The sequence below is a fragment of the Eutrigla gurnardus genome (genome assembly GCF_963514095.1).
Source record: "Eutrigla gurnardus genome assembly, chromosome: 19".
Taxonomy (NCBI): domain Eukaryota; kingdom Metazoa; phylum Chordata; class Actinopteri; order Perciformes; family Triglidae; genus Eutrigla; species Eutrigla gurnardus.
This window is the reverse complement of record NC_139930.1, coordinates 2,471,633-2,493,769: the sequence shown is the minus strand read 5'-3', so window position 1 is coordinate 2,493,769 and position 22,137 is coordinate 2,471,633. Positions and strand designations below refer to the sequence as shown.

Here is a 22,137-nt window from a genome sequence, read left to right as displayed (position 1 = left end):
GATTTCTTGTAGATGTTATTATCTATGTTGTAAATATATGTTGTATATTGAAGCCATGGAAAGCCATGCCTATCAAAGCTTTTGACATCCAAACTAATCAGCGCCTTGGCGGCTACATTCATTAGCTAGCCTTTCCTTCATGTTAACTTGTCTTCAGACTTCAAGCTTCATTTTGTCAACAGGTGCCTGTTCAAAAATGTTATTTTTATTCTTTTGCTATTCTTCTTTAATCAGACTTGCATTTATATAGATTTGAAAATGACAATGTTTTTTAAAAAAGCATTAAAAACAAGTTTATTATAACTTAAATATAAGTTTAGTGAATGTAGGTGAACTCTGACCTATGCTGGTTCTGAGGTCAAAGCAAATGTGTTATTTCATAAGTGTTTCAAACTGGTCGCCCTTTGTCAGATTCACGACCCAGGAAGTATCTCTCAGGGTCAATAAGGTCGGTGACCCCTGGTTTACAGTGTCATTCTTTAATCTGTCTGGAGGAGAACTTTAACATCTGGAATAAATACATGTACATTTAATCCACAACTGTGTCTTTTTTGAAACCCACCTGTTTGATATAAAAGCATCTAAAGTTTGAGTTTATTTGCACATTAAAAATGGAAATAAAGCTCATAGGCTACATGATGGCCACTAAATCTGTCCAAACTACACAGAGAAGCACATCGCTCTCTTGAAGTATGTTCACAAGCAGCAACGTTAGCTAACGTTGTTAGCTAGCGTTAGCTTCACTAATAATCAATCTGATTGACGTGTGGGGCACAGTCTCGATAGCCACATTATATGTAAACAAACTTTAAACCACATTATTACACCAGAACAACAACAATAGATCCAAATTACGAACCCCAGAAGTTCTTTTTTCAAACGTTGATCGAACAGTTCTGTCTTTGAACGTACCCCTGTTAGTCTGCGAAACGGAGCGACAAGAATAAGTGCTAAAATAGCGCGATTAAATGTTTGTGTTAATGTATTTATTTACAAAGGCTTTCTCAAAATATAAACATATGTGACGTGGTTTGACTTTTTATGCTAAAAAATAAGTGGATAGATCATTTCTAAACCCTACGTTTAGAAACCTAACCTAACCCGGAAGAATGCTTGAAGAACGACAGTCTGGTCACGTGGTTGCTATGTGTGTGTGTGTGGTGCGCCATTTTTAATGTAGTTTTAAAGTGTTTTCCCTATTATGTGACGAGATTACAAGGAAGCTTGGAGGCTCTCCAGATGTTTTTGGTAGTGGAAAACACATATTTATGGTCAAATCAGATTTTTATTATAATTAAGAGGTTTAAATCTTGTTTTTTCTGGGTTTTGACCCATACAGTTGCGCCCCCTGTTGGATTACCCTCTGTTATGGTAGTAGAGGTCAAGACCTTTCCAAAACTGTTGACCCCATGTTTGTAACACATTTCGTTCCCGTCCTGTAAGCATTCATAAGTGTCTCATTTTCAAGGTTCAAAGGTCACTCCTGAGAAGCAGGAACCTCACACAGTTCTCATACTGATATATGTCACTCTCTAGGCCAAGACCTTTCCAATGATATTTTCATTGTTGTCCTACGACAAAGTTACATTTTCCATCTTGCTCCAAGCCAGCCCCTTTGAGATGGAGTTTCTCACACCCCTTTCAGGTCCAACTTGGATAAAATCAGAAGTACATCTTTTCAGGGGTATTTACTGGCCAAATGTGTTTAAGATATTGATGACTGACCTATTCACAATCATAATTATCATTTTTACCAAGTTGACATACATTTTTCTCCATCAGCAACATGTCTATGTAGTATGGTTTGGCCTGATCAAGGTTGAAACGTCTGTATTTTATAGCAGGGGCCATTTAAAATCTTCATCCTGACAGTCAGAGAACCTTCTTCCTCCCTCTTCAACCGCTTATCCTGGATAGGGTCGCGGGGGTAACAGGTCCAGAACCATTTCATTTCATTTATGTTTAAGAAGGAATACAGCTAGCAACTCGTATATGTTATTTCAAAATATTTTACTACATATCTATCCAGATGAGGTGATGCACTGTATAGAGCCGTCAGATCATTTCCTTCTCCTTCCTCTACCTTTTTTGCAGCCAGGAGACCACAGTGGAAATCAGTTTCTTGCACACATCACATTGTCACCTTGTTAAAATAATTGCCTTAGTCACTTTTTGGCAAAAATGAGTTTTTTGCCTAAATGGTCTCCACGTGTTGCTGCCAGCTGGTAAAATCACCTAATTCCTCAGTTGACAAGATCATGAAATTCTGCCCCTTTTTCAGAACGGCCTGATGTCAAGAGAGTGTAGAGCAGTATTATTTAGTATAACTTGCAGTAGAGATGCCGATTCCCATCCTGCAGGTCTTTGGACTGTGGGAGGAAGCCGGAGAACCCGGAGAGAACCCACGCTTACACGGGGAGAACATGCAAACTCCACACAGAAGGAACCAGGGCCGACCTGGGAATCGAACCCGGGACCCTCTTGCTGTGAGGCAAGAGTGCTACCCACTACACCACCGTGCAGCCCCCGATTTTAGTCAATTACTTTAATTAAAAATACTGGCGGTAAGAGTCAAACAAGACCACAGCATGGAGACCCAGGGGAGGATTGGCCATAGGGACTACCGGGAGTTTTCCCGGTGGGCCGGTCAATAATGGGCCGGCAGTGGCTGCCTTTTTTTTTCTCTTTTTTTTTGCTGCAGCCCAGGGAGAGAGACATGCACCGGCCCACAGAGCTCAGCTGCAGCCCACAGACACATTAGAGGCCCAGTGGCTTGTCTGTCTAAAGAATACCTGGCCCAGTGGCCCTATGATAGGCTACAGAGGCCCAGTAGTCCCACCCATTTTCCAGACCCCTACTAACCTGATTAATAGTTGCTTTTATTAACCACTATTTTATATTTTCATCAAAGCATGCCACACATTTGCAGATCTACAAGCTTAAAACTCACATGTTGCCATGTGGTGTGGTTTGACCACCTTGCTATCAGCCTGCCAATGCCATGAGTGAGTTAAATAAACAACACTCTTGAATCTTAAATCCTTTCTCCAGTATCCTTCTTAAGAGCAAATGAGCAACATACTGTGTAGTCATCATTTATGTTATTCAAGGCTCCAGAATATAAAGGGATATTATTCAGTATAGTAGTGTTATTAAGGGCTTGTGTGATTATATGTACAGTACATCAACGGGCCGAGTTGGCACAGTATCTGTGGCGGATTGTGGTGGGCCAGTCTGGACCAAAAAGTCCAGGGCCGAATTTTTGTCCCAGTCCAGGCCTGGGGAGACGTGCTAGGCAAGAAAGCACAAGGACTCCGGGGGAACATAGAGAGAGAGAGAGAGAGAGAGAGGCTCAGTGTGCCACTATAATCCCCCAGCAGTCTAGGCCTATAGCAGCATAACTAAGAGCTGGTCCAATGCAAACCTGAACCAGCCCCAACTATAAGCGGTGTCAAAGAGAAAGGTTTTAAGCCTACTCTTAAATGTGGGAACAGTGTCTGCCTCCCGAACCAGAACCAGAAGACGGTTCCACAGAAGAGGAGCTTGATGACTGAAAGCTCTGGCCCCTGTTCTACTTTTGGAGACTTTAGGAACTACAAGTAAGCCTTTATTCTGAGAGCGAAGAGCTCTAGCAGGACAGTATGTTTAATGAAGTCGGCAGGTCTAATGATGTCCCCAGGACCAGACTCAAATCCAGGGGGGACCGAGCCTTTGTGGGGGCTGCACCAAGGCTCTGGATCAGCCTCGGGACATTAGATCTGCCCAGACCCTGGAGGTTTTTATGTCCTCATTGAAGACTCAGCTTTTCTCTCTGGCTTTTGATTCAAACTGAGCAAGACATCCTTTTATTGTATGTTTATGTGTTCTGTCTTATATTATTGCATGATGTCTACTGTTTTATTTATTGTCCAGAACAGCACTTGTCAACTGTTGGGTGTTTTAAACACGCTTTATAAATAAAGTTTGAGTTGAGTTTGAAGGCTCTGTTAGAAGTGAGGAAACAAAGTCAATGTGCCGCTCCTCTTCCTGGAATGAACCCCAGCTTGAGAACGCCTCCCTCCTCTCTCTGCTCACACACACACACACACACACACACACACACACACACACACACACTCACACACACACACACACACACTCACACACACACACTCACACACTCACACACACACACACACACACACACACACACACACACACACACACACACACACACACACACACTTCCTTGTTCCTCCCCTTCAGATCTACCGTGTGAGGATGAGTGTAACCAACATGGCGGTGAAGTGCAGCAGCTGACAGGCCACATTCACTGCACACACACATGTTGTTGAGATCAGACCTCAGACCAGTTTCACTTCTCACAAAGTGAAACTCAGACAGTCGTCGTCGCTGAGAGGTGAAATGGCGCAGAAAGGAGTTCAGCTGGACCGGGAGACCTTGTCTTGTTCCATCTGTCTGGATCTACTGAAGGATCCGGTGGCTCTTCACTGTGGACACAACTACTGCATGAAGTGTATTGGAAGCTTCTGGGATGAGAAGGAGATCCACAGCTGCCCTCAGTGTAGGCAGACCTTCATACCGAGGCCTGTCCTGCAGAAAAACACCATGTTGGCAGATGTGGTGGAGGAGCTGAAGAGGACTGGACTCCAAGCTGCTCCTGCTGGTCTCTGCTATGCTGGACCTGAAGATGTGGCCTGTGATTTCTGCACTGGGAGGAAACTGAAAGCCCTCAAGTCCTGTCTGGTGTGTCTGGCCTCTTTCTGTGAGAAACACCTCCAGCCTCATCATGAATCAGCAGCATTTAAGAAACACCGGCTGGTGGAGCCCTCCAACAAGCTCCAGGAGAACGTGTGCTCTCGTCATGATGAGGTGATGAAGATGTTCTGCCGTACTGATCAGCAGTCTATCTGTTATCTCTGCTCTGTGGACGAACATAAAGGCCACGACACAGTCTCAGCTGCAGCAGAAAGGACCGAGAGGCAGAGAGAGCTGGAGGGGAGTCGACTAAACATCCAGCAGAGAATCCAGGACAGAGACAAAGATGTGAAGCTGCTCCACCAGGAGGTGGAGGCCATCAACCACTCTGCTGATAAAGCAGTGGAGGACAGTGAGGAGATGTTCACGGAGCTGATCCGTCTCATGGAGAGAAGACGCTCTGACGTGAAGCAGCAGGTCAGATCCCAGCAGGAAAGGGAAGTGAGTCGAGTCGGAGAGCTTCAGGAGAAGCTGCAGCAGGAGATCAGTGAGCTGAAGAGGAGAGACGCTGAGCTGGAGAAGCTCTCACACACAGAGGATCACAACCAGTTTCTACACGACTACCTGTCACTGTCACCACTCAGTGAGTCCACACACTCATCCAGCATCAACGCCCGTCCTCCTCGCCGCTACTTTGAGGACGTGACGGCGGCGCTGTCAGAAGTCAGAGATGGACTACAGGAAGTTCTGATACACAGATGGACAAACGTCTCACTGGCAGGGACTGAAGTGGATGTTTTACTGCTACAACCAGAACCCAAGACCAGAGCTGGATTCTTGAAATATTCATGTGAAATCACACTGGATCCAAACACAGCATTCAGATATCTGTTATTATCTGAGGGGAACAGAAAAGCAACATTTATGAGGCAACACCAGCCTTATTCTAGTCACCCAGACAGATTTACTGTTTATTATCAGGTCCTGAGTAGAGAAAGTGTGACTGGTCGTTGTTACTGGGAGGTGGAGTGGAGAGGAGGTGGAGTTGAAGTAGCAGTCGCATACAAGAGTATCAGCAGAGCAGGACGAGGGAATCCATGTAGGTTTGGATACAATGATAAATCCTGGTCTTTAGATTGTTACAATAACAGTTATAACTTCTGGTACAACTATGTTAAAACTCCCGTCTCAGGTCCTCGGTCCTCCAGAGTAGGAGTGTTCCTGGATCACAGAGCAGGTATTCTGTCCTTCTACAGCGTCTCTGAGACCATGACTCTCCTCCACAGAGTCCAGACCACGTTCACTGAGACCCTCTATGCTGGACTTTATGTTTATGGTGATGGAAGTAGTGGTGAGATCTGTAAACTCAACTAGACAGAAGTCATTAAGAGCTGAATGACTTCACCATCCTCCTCCTCCTCCTTTTCCTCCTCCTCTTCTCCCCTTTCTCCTACTCCTCTCCTCCTTTCCCCCTCTCACCTCCACCCCTCCTCTCCCCCTCTCACCTCCTCCTCTCCCCTCCTCCTCCCACCTCCACTCCTCCTCTCCTCCTCTCCTGCTCCTCTCCCCCTCTTCCTCTCCTCCTCTCCCCCTCTCACCTCCACCCTCCTCTCCTCCTCTCCCCCTCCTTTCCTCCACTCCTCCTCTCCCCCTCTCTCCTCCTCTCCTCCTCTCCCCCTCCTCCTCTCCTCCTCCTCCTCTCCTCCTCTCCCCCTCCTCTCCTCCTCTCCCCCTCCTCCTCTGCTTAGTGATGTACTTCTATGTTCTCCTCCTCCTCTCCCCCTCTCCCCTCCACCCTCCTCTCCTCCTCCTCTCCTCCTCTCCTCCTCTCCCCCTCCTCCTCTTCCTCCTGCTCTCCCCCTCCTCTCCTCCTCTCCCCCTCCTCTCCTCCTCTCCCCCTCCTCCTCTGCTTAGCGATTTACTTCTATGTTCTCCTCCTCTCCTCCTCTCCCCCTCCTCCTCTGCTTAGCGATGTACTTCTATGTTCTCCCCCTCCTCTCCCCCTCCTCCTCTCCCCCTCCTCTCCTCCTCTCCCCCTCCTCCTCTGCTTAGTGATGTACTTCTATGTTCTCCCCCTCCTCTCCCCCTCCTCCTCTCCCCCTCCTCTCCTCCTCTCCCCCTCCTCCTCTGCTTAGCGATGTACTTCTATGTTCTCCTCCTCTCCTCCTCTCCCCCTCCTCCTCTGCTTAGCGATTTACTTCTATGTTCTCCTCCTCTCCTCCTCTCCCCCTCCTCCTCTGCTTAGCGATGTACTTCTATGTTCTCCCCCTCCTCTCCCCCTCCTCCTCTCCCCCTCCTCTCCTCCTCTCCCCCTCCTCCTCTGCTTAGTGATGTACTTCTATGTTCTCCCCCTCCTCTCCCCCTCCTCCCCTCCACCCTCCTCTCCTCCTCCTCTCCTCCTCTCCTCCTCTCCCCCTCCTCCTCTTCCTCCTGCTCTCCCCCTCCTCTCCTCCTCTCCCCCTCCTCTCCTCCTCTCCCCTTCCTCCTCTGCTTAGTGATGTACTTCTATGTTCTCCTCCTCTCCTCCTCTCCTCCTCTCCCCCTCCTCCTCTGCTTGGCGATGTACTTCTATGTCCTCCTCCTCTCCTCCTCCACTCCTCCTCTCCTCCTCCTCTCCTCCTCTCCCCCTCCTCCTCTGCTTAGCGATGTACTTCTATGTTCTCCTCCTCTCCCCCTCTCACCTCCTCCTCTCCTCCTCTCCTCCTCTCCCCCTCCTCTCCTCCTCTCCCCCTCCTCCTCTGCTTAGCGATGTACTTCTATGTTCTCCTCCCCTCTCCTCCTCTCCTCCTCCTCTCCCCCTCCTCCTCTGCTTAGCGATGTACTTCTATGTTCTCCTCCTCTGCTTAGCGATGTACTTCTATGTTCTCCTCCCCTCTCCTCCTCCTCTCCTCCTCTCCCCCTCCTCCTCTGCTTAGCGATGTACTTCTATGTTCTCCTCATCTCCCCCTCCTCCTCTCCTCCTCTCCTCCTCTCCCCCTCCTCTCCTCCTCTCCCCCTCCTCTCTTCCTCTCCCCCTCCTCCTCTGCTTAGCGATGTACTTCTATGTTCTCCTCCTCTGCGTGGCTCTTTGGTGGAAACCAGCAGACCTCCTTAATCCCAGCTGCTTTGTTTTCTTTCTCTACGTTAGTAAAGAAATCTAGAATCCCACGTAGAAAGTGATTGTGTGATGAAATCATTGATCCTTTAACAGACTTCACTGATGAGATCTGTGGACACACTGAAGCTTTCCATGATGAATAAAGCAGCGTGAACAAAGTGCTTCCTCCTCGTCTTCATTCCAGGGTGTCATACAAAGCTGCTGGAGAAGAAGCTGAGTTCAATCCTGACAAGAACACACATATTGTTCTTCTGGTTCTGGTTCTGTTGGTTTTCATGCAGAGGAACGTTCAGAATGAGGCCGTCATGTTGGTTATCATAATAATAATAATAATAATAATAATAATGATAATAATGGAGTATTGATGACTTGGATGTGTCTGTCACCATAAAGCTCAGTGAAATGTGCAGGTTGAAGGATTTAAAGGACACACTGAGACAGCTGCTGTAGTTTCCCAGCATGCCGTCTGTTGTGTTGCTGCTGCTTGACTTGTTTCTGACCGGTCTCTGGTCTGTGTGTTGGTCTGCAGGACTGGCGGATCCACATGGACCAGATGCACCAACACAGAGACTGTCTGTGTGTCTGTGTGTGTCTGGCTCCCTCTGCTGGTTCTCACTTTAATTGCTGACGATCTGGAAGCAGAAAAAAAGCATCCGCACACTCAGATCTGAGCAAAAGTCCTTCTTCTAAAGGCAGCTTCCCCTCAGAGACCTTCTTCAAGTCTAGAACGGTAGCAAGACAATGTAGCAGCACAAAAGGTTCAAGGATCATCACTTGATGATGCCACGTAAAATGACGGAGCGGGGTCATCGATGCTGAGGCACAGAGGTCACAGAGGTCACCAACTTTCTGCAGAGTCAATCACTACAGACCTCCAAACTTCATGTGGCCTTCAGATTAGCTCAAGAACAGTAGAGAGCTTCATGGATGGGTTCCATTAGGGGGGAGAATCTTTGGCTTCACAGCGATTCCATTAACGATTCAGTAGAAATGTTTATTTTTTTTATTAACGATTCGATTCTGTAACTTTTAACCAAAATTCTATATCCATGAAATAAACATCAATAATACGAGTGAGACTATCTGGATTCTTCTGAAAGGTGAAAAAATAAACCACAGAATTACTTATTAAACATATTTATTCTATAAAAATAGTCCTGCATAATATTTTATGCTGAATACAAAAATGTAATCAAACATTCCACTGATCCACTGATGACAATCATACGTGAATGTGCTCAGCTCTTGTTTCACTGTGTGCATCCATGCGTAAAGTGAGAAACACAGCTGATAATCCAGAAGGAAGTCACCCCATAAAAGGAAGTCACCCCATAAAAGGAAGTCACCCCATAAAATTCCAAGACTGCCTGCATCACAAATGACTCACCTTTCCAGTAGAGGTTTCTCCCCTCTCACTCTCTCTGCTCCTCTGCCCTGACTCTTACAGGTTTGATTATTATTAGTGTATTATTATTATTATTATTACCGTATTATCATCATCATTATTATTGTCATTATTATTATTATCCACATAATCATATGTGAATGAGCTGGTTCACGGTGTGCATCTGATGCTCCAGAAGGAAGTCACCCCAAAGATAATATGAAGAGTGTACACCTAACTCTACAAACAACCAGGACCTTCACATTGCATGTCGGACTAACTAGCTAGCTACTGTAGCAGAGTCCTTTTTGAGCTGAAATGTAACTTTTGACTGCAAAACAACAAAGGTAAGACGTGCACAGAGATATACAGCATGCATCTCATGCTGCCTCCTGTACAGGGGGCTCTCAGCTACAGAGTGTGCAAGCCAGGTTTTTTTTTGTCAAACAGGGAGCATTTGGCAATGACGTGGGACTTTCTGCTGTTAGCTGGGGGGCTGCAGCTAACTTATTGTTACTATCAGCAGTGATGAATACTTACTCTCTTGAAACAATTCCGTATATCCATCACGTCACGTTCTTCTCCTAATGCTGCTCTAGTCGGTTCTGTGTGCTCCGCTCCCGGTACACACACTGCAGGTACCCAGGTACCGAGTGCAACCTAGGTTGCAGGGAAAACGTGGACTGGGCTTCAGTGATGTGGGCGTGTTCTATATGAACAAGTGGAATGGACTGGATAACGACGCACTGACTCTGACTCTCTACCGCTTCCACTATGAAGTGAAGGGAAACTAAGATTTATGATCACATTTAAGTTCATAATAACTGGTTCATTTATTTAAACTCATATTCTGGCCAGATTGCTGTTGTCCTCAATCTTGAAGTGACTCGGTTTGTTTTACGTTCCATATATTCATAATTAAAACTCTGTATCCGATCTGACAACGTGTTCATAGAGATGTAACATTTTTAAGCAGCTACTGAACAAAACAGCTTAAACTCATACTGTACGACACCCTCCAACAAATCCTGCATTATATCAACTGCAAAATGACCAGTGCACTGAAAATCCTGTCATGAACCAAGCACACAAGGGTTTAACACCATAAACAAAAGGTAGAGCAGGATCTTCACTTAGTGCATTACAACGTTCAATATGAAGCTCTCTGGAGCGCAGACTAAGTCCTGGATCATCCTCAGAACAAACACACGGAATTTCTTCCTCATTTGTCAGACAGAAGCTACAAAAGTATGTTGCACTGAAAGATTCAACAAAGCCGAGCAAACTATTCAAAGCAAGATTATCTGCCGTGACTTGAATTACAGAGCCAAACACTGGTTCATCAATAAATGGGAGTTGATTCCTTCAGTTTCTAAAATGTTCAAATCGTCATTAAGAGGCTTTAATATTTCTTCAAAACCGTACGTCTTTAAATCCTGGGTGTAGAAAAGAGCTGCAAGATGTCTGTTCATTAGCACAGAGTTCACCTTGGCTGGGAGGTTTTTTAAAGGAAAATAAACACAACCAAGTTTGTGGATCCCCTTCTTAGAACCCAATGCATTAGCCATTTCTAAATCCTCCTAATAAAGTAACATTTGTAGAGCATGTCTCTGTTGTGAAGAAAGAGGACGGTTTTGGAAATCAAACCCATCATTAATGTCTTTGTATGTCCCCTTTTTACAGTGTTTCTCTTGTAAGAAGAACTCTCTTGTCTCACTGTTTCTGAAAATGGATGTAATGTACCTAAAATGGGTACATACATGAACTTGTCTGTTACAGGAACCTGACTATATGAGTTCTATGTCTACGTGTATCCACTCTCACACCAAGGACACATTCTTTACAATCAACTATTTCCCATTTTTCATCATAATATTTTTGGCTCTTCATCCATGTTAAATTTGGAAAAGGGCTTGTCTAATGGATTCAAACAGTGCTCTACTTTCTTATACATTTCTGACTCCTTAGTTTCAGAGGGAAATGTTTGGAGAACTGCTTCTTGTGCTCGACCTTGAACATCACTAATAACTTCCTCCATGGAACCAACTATGGTTTGGATAGTGCTTTGAGAACAAGCAGAGGTTTGTAAGTGTGCAACAACTGAACCACATTCTTTCAAGAGAGTTCTGTGTAATTACAGGGGGAACCTGTAACATGTCCCCCAGGTCCATGCTCCTATGATTTCAGTTCCACCTCTGATCACCATACATACAACACCGGACTTGGACCTCATATTCACACCAACACTTCACCCATTCCCGTAATCATTACACACCACCACCACATCAGACACGACCACACCCACTCTGTGAACTTTCATCATCTCAGACCACTCACAGAACAATCCACCACTCCAGTCAACAAACCACCTGTCACCATAAACTTGGCACTTTTTAATGTTCGCTCTCTTTTAAATAGAACTTTTTTAATGAATGATGTGATTTTAGATAACAAGTTAGACTGTCTTCTTTTAACTGAGACATGGCTTGGCACTGACGCACCTGCTGTTCTCACCGAGGCTTCCCCACCAAATTTTAATTTGTTATTTTCTACTAGAGAGGGTAGAAGAGGAGGAGGCACGGCATCGATTATAGATAACTCATTGACCTCAAATGGAGTGTTTTTTAACAGTTACTCATCATTTGAGCACCATGCCTTTACTTTTAGCAGTCCTCCAATTCTTTGCCTTACTATATACAGACCACCCCATCACTCTAGCTCTTTATCAGTGAATTTTCTGAACTTTTATCAATTATCCACACCTCTCATAGCAGGATTTTAATAACTGGTGATTTTAATCTACACGTTGATGTTACCTCGGCCCCGATATCCAGAGAGTTTTAAAATCTTTTAAGTTGTCTTGATTTTAAGCAGCACGTCGCTCAGCCGACTCACAACAGAGGACACACCCTGGACCTGGTCATAACCCATGGCCTGTCCATCGGTGTGTCCTCTGTTGTCGACCTGGCTGTGTCTGACCACTACTGTGTATTTTTTTAACATCACCAGTTTTAAATCAAATCAAATCAAATCAATTTATTTATAAAGCACATTTAAAAACAACCAAAGTTGACCAAAGTGCTGTACAGTTCAGTGAACACAAAATTACAAACAAGGTACAAAATACAGAATAGCCATGGCTGGGACAGCCAGAATGAAAAATGACACACACTTGAGACCATCAGGGACATTTAAAGGCCTGGGAAAACAAAAAGGTTTTTAGATTTGCCTTAAAGGCAGCTGCAGAGGAGGAGCACCTCATTGAAATGGGTAGGCTGTTCCATAGCCTTGGGGCTGCAATGGCAAAGGCAGAGACTGTCCTCCTCGAGAAAACGACCACATAGGTCGTGTGTCAAGCACCGAATTACGACCATATGTTACGTTTCAAAATAGCGCGCCCTCTAGCGGTCAAGTAAATATCGACACTCCGATGTCTCAGATGAGACGTCACTGATGAACTTTGACCTTCTTCTCCAATCAAAAACAACGTACTAAGAGCCGGAAGAGTTTGAGTGCGACAGGTTTGTATATTTAATTTTATTTGCCGATGTTTTATATTAATATAATCGAGTACTTGCGATTCATATGTAGCTGAGTTTAGTTTGACGGTTTTAGATCAGGTCTGAATCATATTAAAGACATGATTTGACCAATAGAGTGGCCAGACGTCCTCTTTTTCCCGGACTTGTCCTCTTTTTAAGTCCGATCTGTCCGTTTTTTTTTGTTTGTTTTTTATAAATTCATGAAAATGTCCGGGTTGAATTTTTTTTCACGGGACCAATTGGCATGTGTTGAAATTATCTGACGTTTTGTACAGAATGCTACTGTAATGTGTACTGCCCCCCCCCCCCCCCCCCACACACACACACACGTCGACAATAATAATAAAAACATATGATAATTCACTTTATATAAAATTGTAGCTATATGTTCATTTCTGTGGCAACAAATAGAATACATGGTTGCACGACTAATCTGAGTTCATCCGTTTGGTTCATGTTGTTTTTTTTTCAGGTCTTCTGAACATTAATATACATAGTATATAAATAAACCAACGGTTCTTTTAAGAACCAGTTTCTTATCTCTGGAAATGGCATCTGAGTCCTTCAGACAGTGGCTGGAGGCGGGGAAAGTGTTGGCAGATGAATTGGTAGCAAAAACAGTAATATTTTTCATATATTTTTCTCTATTATTGCACTTAATTTTCTCAGTAAAGGCAAATATCTTTTTTTTTTTTTTTTTTTTACTTTTAGCCATCAAAGAAAAGGAAACAGAAGGGGACTGGAGGCTCCAATGTTTCCTGGAGGACAAGGGACCAGGATGGGTCCATTGTACCAAAATCAATGCGGAAGAACCGATCTGGTCAGAAAAATATTACATTTATTATTATAAGTTGAAGCTGTTGGTCAGCAGTAATGTTTCTTACATTATTGCTTGCAGCTAAACCCACTGGTACTATGGAGGTGCAAGAAGGTGAGGCCTCGCAGATGGATGAAATTCCGCAAGAAGTCCCAAATCTTGGTATGCATATTTAAATCTGACAACTCAAATAAAGTCAACCTTAATCTTTGAATTTGAAAATATCCGAATAGGCATCTGAATATTGAATGTACTGCAGCAGCCATGTAGGCTATATGATGCATTGGCTGTGGCAAAGCCATATAGACCTTTTTTGTTGTGTTAAAAAAAACAACTTATGACTCTCTTTGGCATGTTTTTTTTTTATACTTTATCAATTTAGATCAACATCTCCAAACATTAAGAGACTTGTTGAGTTCAGTCACCGTCCCAGCATCAGCAGAAGTGGAGGAAACAACCAGCATGTCAGAGTGGACCAAGAGGCAGCTGACCACTGGGGAAAAATTCAAGGCTGCAGTGCCAGAGCTCCTGAGTTGCTTGCTGGCTGCAGAAGGTGTTCCCCAGCATTGCTGTCAGCAGTGCAAAACAGCCAATGCTGTTTTTGTGGTCCGGTGCTTGGACTGTGTTCCCTCAGGAGTTCAGTTTCTCTGTGCAGAATGTGACTCAATGGTTCATAAAAAACTCATCTTTCATGACAGAGAAATCATGATAGAGAGTTTTTACAAACATATTCCTCCCACATCATCAGTGAAAATGGATGAAAGAGGCCATTATGAACTGGTTGAACAAGGTGTGTTCAAAAGATTTTGCTTTCTGTTTTTTGTCTTTAGGTTTCGATAAAATGCACTACATAAACTTGAACTGTTAGTGTTTTATATTTTGACTATAGGTATTAATTTGTGAAATTTTCATTACTCCAGTATGTCTGCTGCCCATTCCTCCACCAACACAAATGTGCTCCTGTGGCCGAGACCAAGATTACACCGTCATGCCAGGAAAGCAGACTGTCTTGGTGACTATCAATGGTACCTTGTCACTTCCTTCTACTGTTTGTATCCCATCACAAGCCAATAATGGCTCAATATTATCACTTGGTCCTGTTTTGTACCTATAATGTGAAATGGTATACAGTGGGTACGGAAAGTATTCAGACCCCTTTAAATGTTTCACTCTTTGTTTCATTGCAGCCATTTGCTTAAATCAAAAAAGTTCATTTTATTTCTCATTAATGTACACTCAGCACCCCATCTTGACAGAAAAAAAACAGAAATGTAGAAATGTTTGCAAATTTATTAAAAAAGAAAAACTGAAATATCACATGGTCATAAGTATTCAGACCCTTTGCTGTGACACTCATATTTAACTCACATGCTGTCCATTTCTTCTGATCCTCCTTGAGATGGTTCTGCTCCTTCATTGGAGTCCAGCTGTGTTTAATTGAACTGATTGGACTTGATTAGGAAAGGCACACACCTGTCTATATAAGACCTTACAGCTCACAGTGCATGTCAGGGCAAATGAGAATCATGAGGTCAAAGGAACTGCCCAAGGAGCTCAGAGACAGAATTGTGGCAAGGCACAGATCTGGCCAAGGTTCCAAAAGAATTTCTGCAGCACTCAAGGTTCCTAAGAGCACAGTGGCCTCCATAATCATTAAATGGAGAGATGGGCAAATGAAGCCTCGTGAAGCTTTTGAGGCTTCTTCCTGATTGTACCGAAAAAAGATTCGAAGCTTCAAAGCTTCACAGAAAGACCCTACCAGTGACATCTAGTGGTCAGCTGCAGTTATAGCAGCAATGAACCTCCAAATGATTCACACATCATTGCTTCCAGTTCCAACACAAAAGCAATAAAGTCATTATTAAGCAGTTGTGTCTTCATTCTAAGAATCATTGTTCACACATACACAACAAAGTGTTACTATATAATGTCAATTGACTAATAAAAGGTTAAATGTGTTGTCCTGTTACTACCTGTAATTACTTGAAACATGTGTTTTGGAGGTGTGACTGAGTTTGTGAGAAGTTTTGATGCAATTCAGTGGAAACCACTTGTGGTGGGACATCCCAGGATTTGGATCATAAACTGATTATCATTAAGAACATGATTGTGATGTAACACATAATATGAAAAGATTCAAATGCAACATTGTAGAGGTACTTTTGTGAATATGTGGGATTGTGCTTGTGCTACAGTGTCAAAATGAAGTGATTACGTGCATAAGGGAAATGTGCTTGGGGGATGTGTTGTTGTGTTGATGTTTATGCTTGTGCAACACTTTATTACAAGTTTTTATTTAAAAACAAAATCTGCTCAATGGTGCTTGGCTTCCAACGGCTTCTTCTCTGGCTGACGATCTCGCCAGCCTTCGAAAAGATCCTCTCACAGGGGACAGAGGATGCTGGTGTGCAAAGATACTGCATTGCTACTATAAAAAGGTGTGGGTAGGCAGCCTTTTGGAGGAGCCAATTCTTTAATGGGTCCTCTGTCCTGGGCAGCAGTTTGTCCTTCAGATATCTGGATCATCATTATCATTTCAGCAAGAGATGAATACAAAACAAAATAGAAAAAGAAAAAGTACATTTTGTTTACCTCTGGACCTCTGCAATTGCACTGGCGGTACAATTTGATGGACGTTGTGCATCCACGTGGCTGTCCAGTAGGTCCCAGAGGCTGTTGCTCTGGACAGGGGATGGACCCTCTGCAGGTGCCAGTGGCAGAGCCGGTGCAGGCATTACATTGGCACATTCTCTGGTGAGCCTTTCCACCGCTGCCTGACAGCTTGTTGTGCTGCAGAAGCCCACCTCTTTGAATCGGGGATCCAATAATGTTGCAAGTGTTAATGAAGTTACCTTTTCAAGCAAGGTTGGTGTTCATGTTGTGAACCAAGTTACTGGCTATGTGGTGTGTTACTGAAGCACACTGTCTTGAAGCTTGGTGCTTCAGCATCTTTACAATGGGGATCACCTTTGATCCAGACACCCTCCTCATTGTGGACATCTCTTCAGTGGCCTGGTGGAAGGGAGAGAGGACTGAGATGCACTGATTGATTGTTTCATATTCCTCAGCAGAAAATGGCAGGAGGGGGGTGTTAAGACTGCTGAGGGCTGCACCCAGGGGCTCCCTCTGCTCGTACAGCCGCCGGAGCATTGAGAATGTGCTGTTCCAGCGGGTGTCCACCTCTTGCACAAGTTTGTGCTCTGGTCGGCCCATCTGTCGCTGTATTTCACAGAGCTTTTCTTTAGCTGTAGTGCTCGACTTGAAATGCCCCACGATTTTACGTGCCCTGGTGCGTATGTCATCCAGGTCAGATGTCTGTGACAATGACTTCTTCACCACCAGATTTAACATGTGGGCAAAGCAGTTAATGTGACGCACATTAAGTACATTGGCACAAGCAATCATATTTGGTGCCGCGTCTGTGACCAGACACCTCACTCTGGTTCTTATTCCCCATTCTGCCATAAGAGTGGCTTTGGCCTCTGCAATATTTGCTGCAGTGTGGGACCTGGGGAATTGCTTGACACCAAGCAGAACAGTTTTGAGCTGGACCTCTTCTGTGATGAAGTGCCCAGTCACTGCCAAGTAGGCATCCATGTTAATGGAGGTCCACATATCTGCTGTTAAACAGATAGTGGATGCCTTCGAAACTTCTGCTACGGCCTGGTCTTTGGTGATCTTATATTTGTCCTCCAACATCTGTTTCAGAGCCTTCCTTCCTGGGATCGTGTATGTCGGATCCAGGAGGTGGACAAAGGCCCTAAAGCCTTCATTCTCCACCACAGACAATGGCTGTGTGTCCATAACTACAAGGTTCAGCAAGGCCTCATCCAGCTGTTGCTTCCTGGACACTGATGAAAGAAAAAATGTAGGTTACATGTGTGCAACTTTTAAATCTTATTTGGATTCAACTGAAGAATAGGTTGTATTGAGTAGTTACAATACAGTTACAATACAATACCAGAAGGGTCAGCAGGGTGAGCTTCAGCTGAGGTGCTCGGCTGAGAAGTTGCTGCATGATCATGCTTGGCACGAAGATGCCGCAACATAGAGGAGGTGTTGTTTCCATACACCAGCTCTCGTGAGCATATGAGGCACTGAACCTAAATTTAAAAAAATACATTAATAAATATATTTAAATGCAATATTGAAACAATCAAGATAATATGAAGTTGAAAATATTACAAGCTATATCATAACATTCATTCATTTTCTGTAACCATTACATCCTTGCAAGTGTCGCGGGAAGATATTTTGCAATACCATATTAAAGTATATTATATTAGGCTATATTATATTATAAAACACCTACCTTGGTGGGTGACACAAGGTCGAAGTGTTCCCATCCACGGGATCGCTTTCTTCCACTCGGATTCTCCATCACTCAAGTAGGGTCGTCGCTGTCAAAGGTCTCTCAGAACGCTATGAAGCAGGGGGGAGCACTGGGCATCTCACGTCTCCTTATAACGAATGAAGGAGCGCCAAAACTTCGAATCAGTCACCTCATTTCCGGTGGTTCGTTGTGACGTATGAAGCGTCAAACGTCATCGGTCACGTGATCGCGGAGATTTGATACAAGCCTCGACACAGCGTTTCGAACCAGCCTGCTTCAATAGAGTGAAGCAGGCTTCGGAGTCTCGGTGTCAAACGTCCCATCTCTAATTAAATGGAAGAAGTTTGGGACGACCACAACTCTTCCTAGACCTGGCCGTCCAGCCAAACTGAGCAATCGTGGGAGAAGAGCCTTGGTGAGAGAGGTAAAGAAGAACCCAAAGATCACTGTGGCTGAGCTCCAGAGATGCAGTAGGGAGATGGGAGAAAGTTCCACAAAGTCAACTATCACTGCAGCCCTCCACCAGTCGGGGCTTTATGGCAGAGTGGCCCAACGGAAGCCTCTCCTCAGTGCAAGACATATGAAAGCCTGCATAGAGTTTGCCAAAAAACACATGAAGGACTCCCAGACTATGAGAAATAAGATTCTCTGGTCTGATGAGACTAAGATTGAACTTTTTGGCGTTAATTCTAAGCGGCATGTGTGGAGAAAACCAGGCACTGTTCATCACCTGCCCAATACAATCCCAACAGTGAAACATGGTGGTGGCAGCATCATGCTATGGGGGTGTTTTTCAGCTGCGGGGACAGGACGACTGGTTGCAATTGAAGGAAAGATGAATGCGGCCAAGTACAGAGAGATCCTGGAAGAAAACCTCTTCCAGAGTGATCAGGGCCTCAGACCTGGCCGAAGGTTCACCTTCCAACAAGACAATGACCCTAAGCACACAGCTAAAATAACAAAGGAGTGGCTTCAGAACAACTCTGTGACCATTCTTGACTGGCCCAGCCAGAGCCCTGACCTAAACCCAATTGAGCATCTCTGGAGAGACCTGAAAATGGCTGTCCACCATCCAACCTGACAGAACTGGAGAGGATCTGCAAGGAAGAATGGCAGAGGATCCCGAAATCCAGGTGTGAAAAACTTGTTGCATCATTCCCAAGAAGACTCATGGCTGTACTAGCTCAAAAGGGGGCTTCTACTCAATACCGAGCAAAGGGTCTGAATACTTATGACCATGTGATATTTCAGTTTTTCTTTTTTAATAAATTTGCAAAAATGTCTACATTTCTGTTTTTTTTCTGTCAAGATGGGGTGCTGAGTGTACATTAATGAGAAATAAAACTAACTTTTTTGATTTAAGCAAATGGCTGCAATGAAACAAAGAGTGAAACATTTAAAGGGGTCTGAATACTTTCCGTACCCACTGTATGTATTTTTTTTCAGGTCCATACAACCTCTGGTTGCCTGCTGTCAGTTGCCCACATTGCTCCTGCAAGTGGACGCCAGGAATCAGTGACTTCATCAGTTGCAGATACTGGCCAGCAACAGCAAGCTGCCAAATGCTGTTTAAATTTGATGTTTTTACATCATTTCAGCAAATGAAGTTGGCCAGCCCAGCTACATCCCAGAAAGCATTTATCAGAATGCTTGAACATCGGGCCCATCGCACAGGACGGGTGAGAACTCTTGTTATTTGAAATTTTGAATTCCAAATTGCAAAGTTTGGAATTAACCAAAATAATACCATCCTTGTTTTCAGACGGGCAGTATTTGCGGTGATACCTTTCACAGGGTATATCGCAAATTTGCCTTCTGCCACTGGAAGAAACAGCATCTGTGCCTGGTTGAGCCCTTCAAGTGCCCTGCATGCACACCAGACATGCTTGCCATATCTGCAGATGGTAACAGAAAGCACTAGGGGAGACCGGGGATGATAGTAACACCTTTTGTTTGAGCAAGTGTAACTCAGTGGTTGTTGGTGCTAGAGATCTCAAATTTTGACATGTGGTACCCATATTTGTCTGCTGTGAATGACATATACTTGGACTTCTACTACACCATCACAGATTATGTAAATTAATGTCAAACACAAAGAGGTATGTTGTTACAACCTACCCCAATACCGGGGTGAATTGTAACACTACTTGAGGATGGATGTAACAATTAAATTATTATACTTAAAAAAAGATCTACACTTAAAATGTATGCAAGAACTTAATGAATAATAAAGAAGGAACCATAAACTTGGCAGAATACAAAAATAATGATTAAAAAATAAATACAAAGTACAAGTTAAATACAATTAAAATAAATACAATAAAATAAATACATATATATAACATAAAATAAAGAATAATAAAGTATAAACTGGTGTCTGTTGTTTGTGTGTTTTGTAGCCTGAAACACGTTAATGTGAAAAAGTATTTGAACACTTGAATTTCTGTGGAACAAACCACTTTTGAACAGTGTGGTGCAAAGCTGCACTAAATACTTAGTAAGTACTAAAAGGTGTTTGAATAGTTGAACTGCCTCTTTTGAACAGTGTGTTTTTAAGGTGCAGAAGATAGCAAACTGCCTAAGGCACATATGTTTAATTAGATAGGCAGTTGTGGCAAATGTAGTTGTCCTTGCCTGGGGTGCAGGCTTCATGGGCCCAAAATCTACAATGCTGACATCTGATCCACACTTCCCTTGGCCGTGAGTTATCAAAGTGCTCCAAGCACACAATGCAGACATTTTCATTGTCTGAGGCGTTGGCATCTTCAGTGTCATCAGGCTTGGGCCTTTTCTTTGTCGCTTTCTTCTTGCTTGTCACAAAATGTCAACATATGGGGAAGGTTGTAACACTTTTTAAGAACAGTTACAACCATCCCCATGCCAGGCAGCCATTAAAAAGCTAACCATTTTTAGCATTTAGCTTCAAAGCTAGCACTAATGCAACACATCAAATTAAACTAGAGAAACTACTACTTGAGCTTACGTAAGTGAAACAACTGTATCAACAACACAATGGACACTATGCAAAAAATAGTTGTGATGGACATTTTTACTTTCTTACCTGAAAAATAGTTTTTTGGCTCCAGAACAGACAGTTTTCAACTCAGAGACATGAGGCTTCACGAGTGAGGTCAATTTGTCAGTGGGCATGGACTGTATTGATGACATCACCACAGCTCGTTTCTGATTGGTCAAACTGAGAGTGTTACAACTATCCCTTTGTTTCAACCATCCCCGGTCTCCCTACCGCTTCAAAAAGTCCAAAGGGTCAGCAAACTATTTTTCTAATCTTAGTAATACCTTTTTGTTTCGGTTCCATGGCCCTAATCCATGGCCAATAACTTCAGTAATGTTATTTATTTTTACCTCCACAGTAAATCACAGTAATATTTAACTACTCCGCTAATGTGAAATATCAGCATTCATTTCGACAGGTGACATAAAGGCTGTAATAAAATGTAGCCCTTGCTAAAGTAATGGGTGTATTTGCATTTTGATAACAATATAATGTACAGATTCATAATTCATGTGAAGTTCATTGTTTATTGATGTGTTTAAAAATGCATAAATATGGTTAAAATACAAAGGTTAAAAAAGTTAAAAATCTACAAGAAGTATGTGTTAAAAGTATAACTTCATGTCATCTCATGTCGTGTCCTAAAAGAAAAAAGAGTAAGTTCATCTGAGACAGTGTTTAAGTGTAATTACGTTATTTACACAATATTATTGGTTTTAAGAGGTGTCGATCACAAAAGTCTTTGCTGTGATTGGCTTGTGCAGAAGACTCCGGCCAAAGGCGGGAGCAGTCTGACGTGAGGGGGAGGGACTTAGACTGTGTTGTGATTCCGGGAAGAAAGCAGGGAGAAGAAAAAAAGAAAAAGGGAGAGACACGAGTTAGCGCCGCAGGGGAGTGTTATCAGTCCTACACTGTTTACAATAATGATAAATGACATTTTCAACAACATACCAACAGGAATGGGAAGATCTCTGTTTGCAGATGATGGGACAGTATGGAAGAGGGGAGGCAACATAGATCACATCGTCATGAAATTACAGCAAGGGATAGATCAAGTGGGAAAATGGGGAGCAGAATGGGGTTTCAAATTTTCAGTGGAAAAAAGTAAAGTAATGTTCTTTTCAAAAAAGAAAATCAGTGAAAATAAAAAGGTAAATTTATATGGAAGGAACTTAGAAAGAGTAAACAGCATGCGATTCTTGGGATTAAGCTTTGACTCTGGATTAACGTGGAGAGAACATGTGAAGGGA

General features: G+C 43.5%; 1 protein-coding gene across 1 annotated transcript; it reads left to right on the top strand.

Moving 5' to 3' along the window:
* Positions 1-3,723: 3,723 nt before the first annotated feature.
* On the top strand, positions 3,724-7,953 carry LOC311030240 (tripartite motif-containing protein 16-like). The gene has a single exon (XM_084035893.1). It carries the CDS (start codon positions 4,405-4,407, stop codon positions 6,070-6,072), a length of 1,668 nt encoding a protein of 555 aa, XP_083892019.1. The 5' UTR covers positions 3,724-4,404; the 3' UTR covers positions 6,073-7,953.
* Positions 7,954-22,137: the final 14,184 nt, after the last annotated feature.

Excerpts from the sequence above, each read along its gene's own strand:
- LOC311030240 (XM_084035893.1), top strand. The coding sequence starts at position 4,405 with ATGGCGCAGAAAGGAGTTCAGCTGGACCGGGAGACCTTGTCTTGTTCC.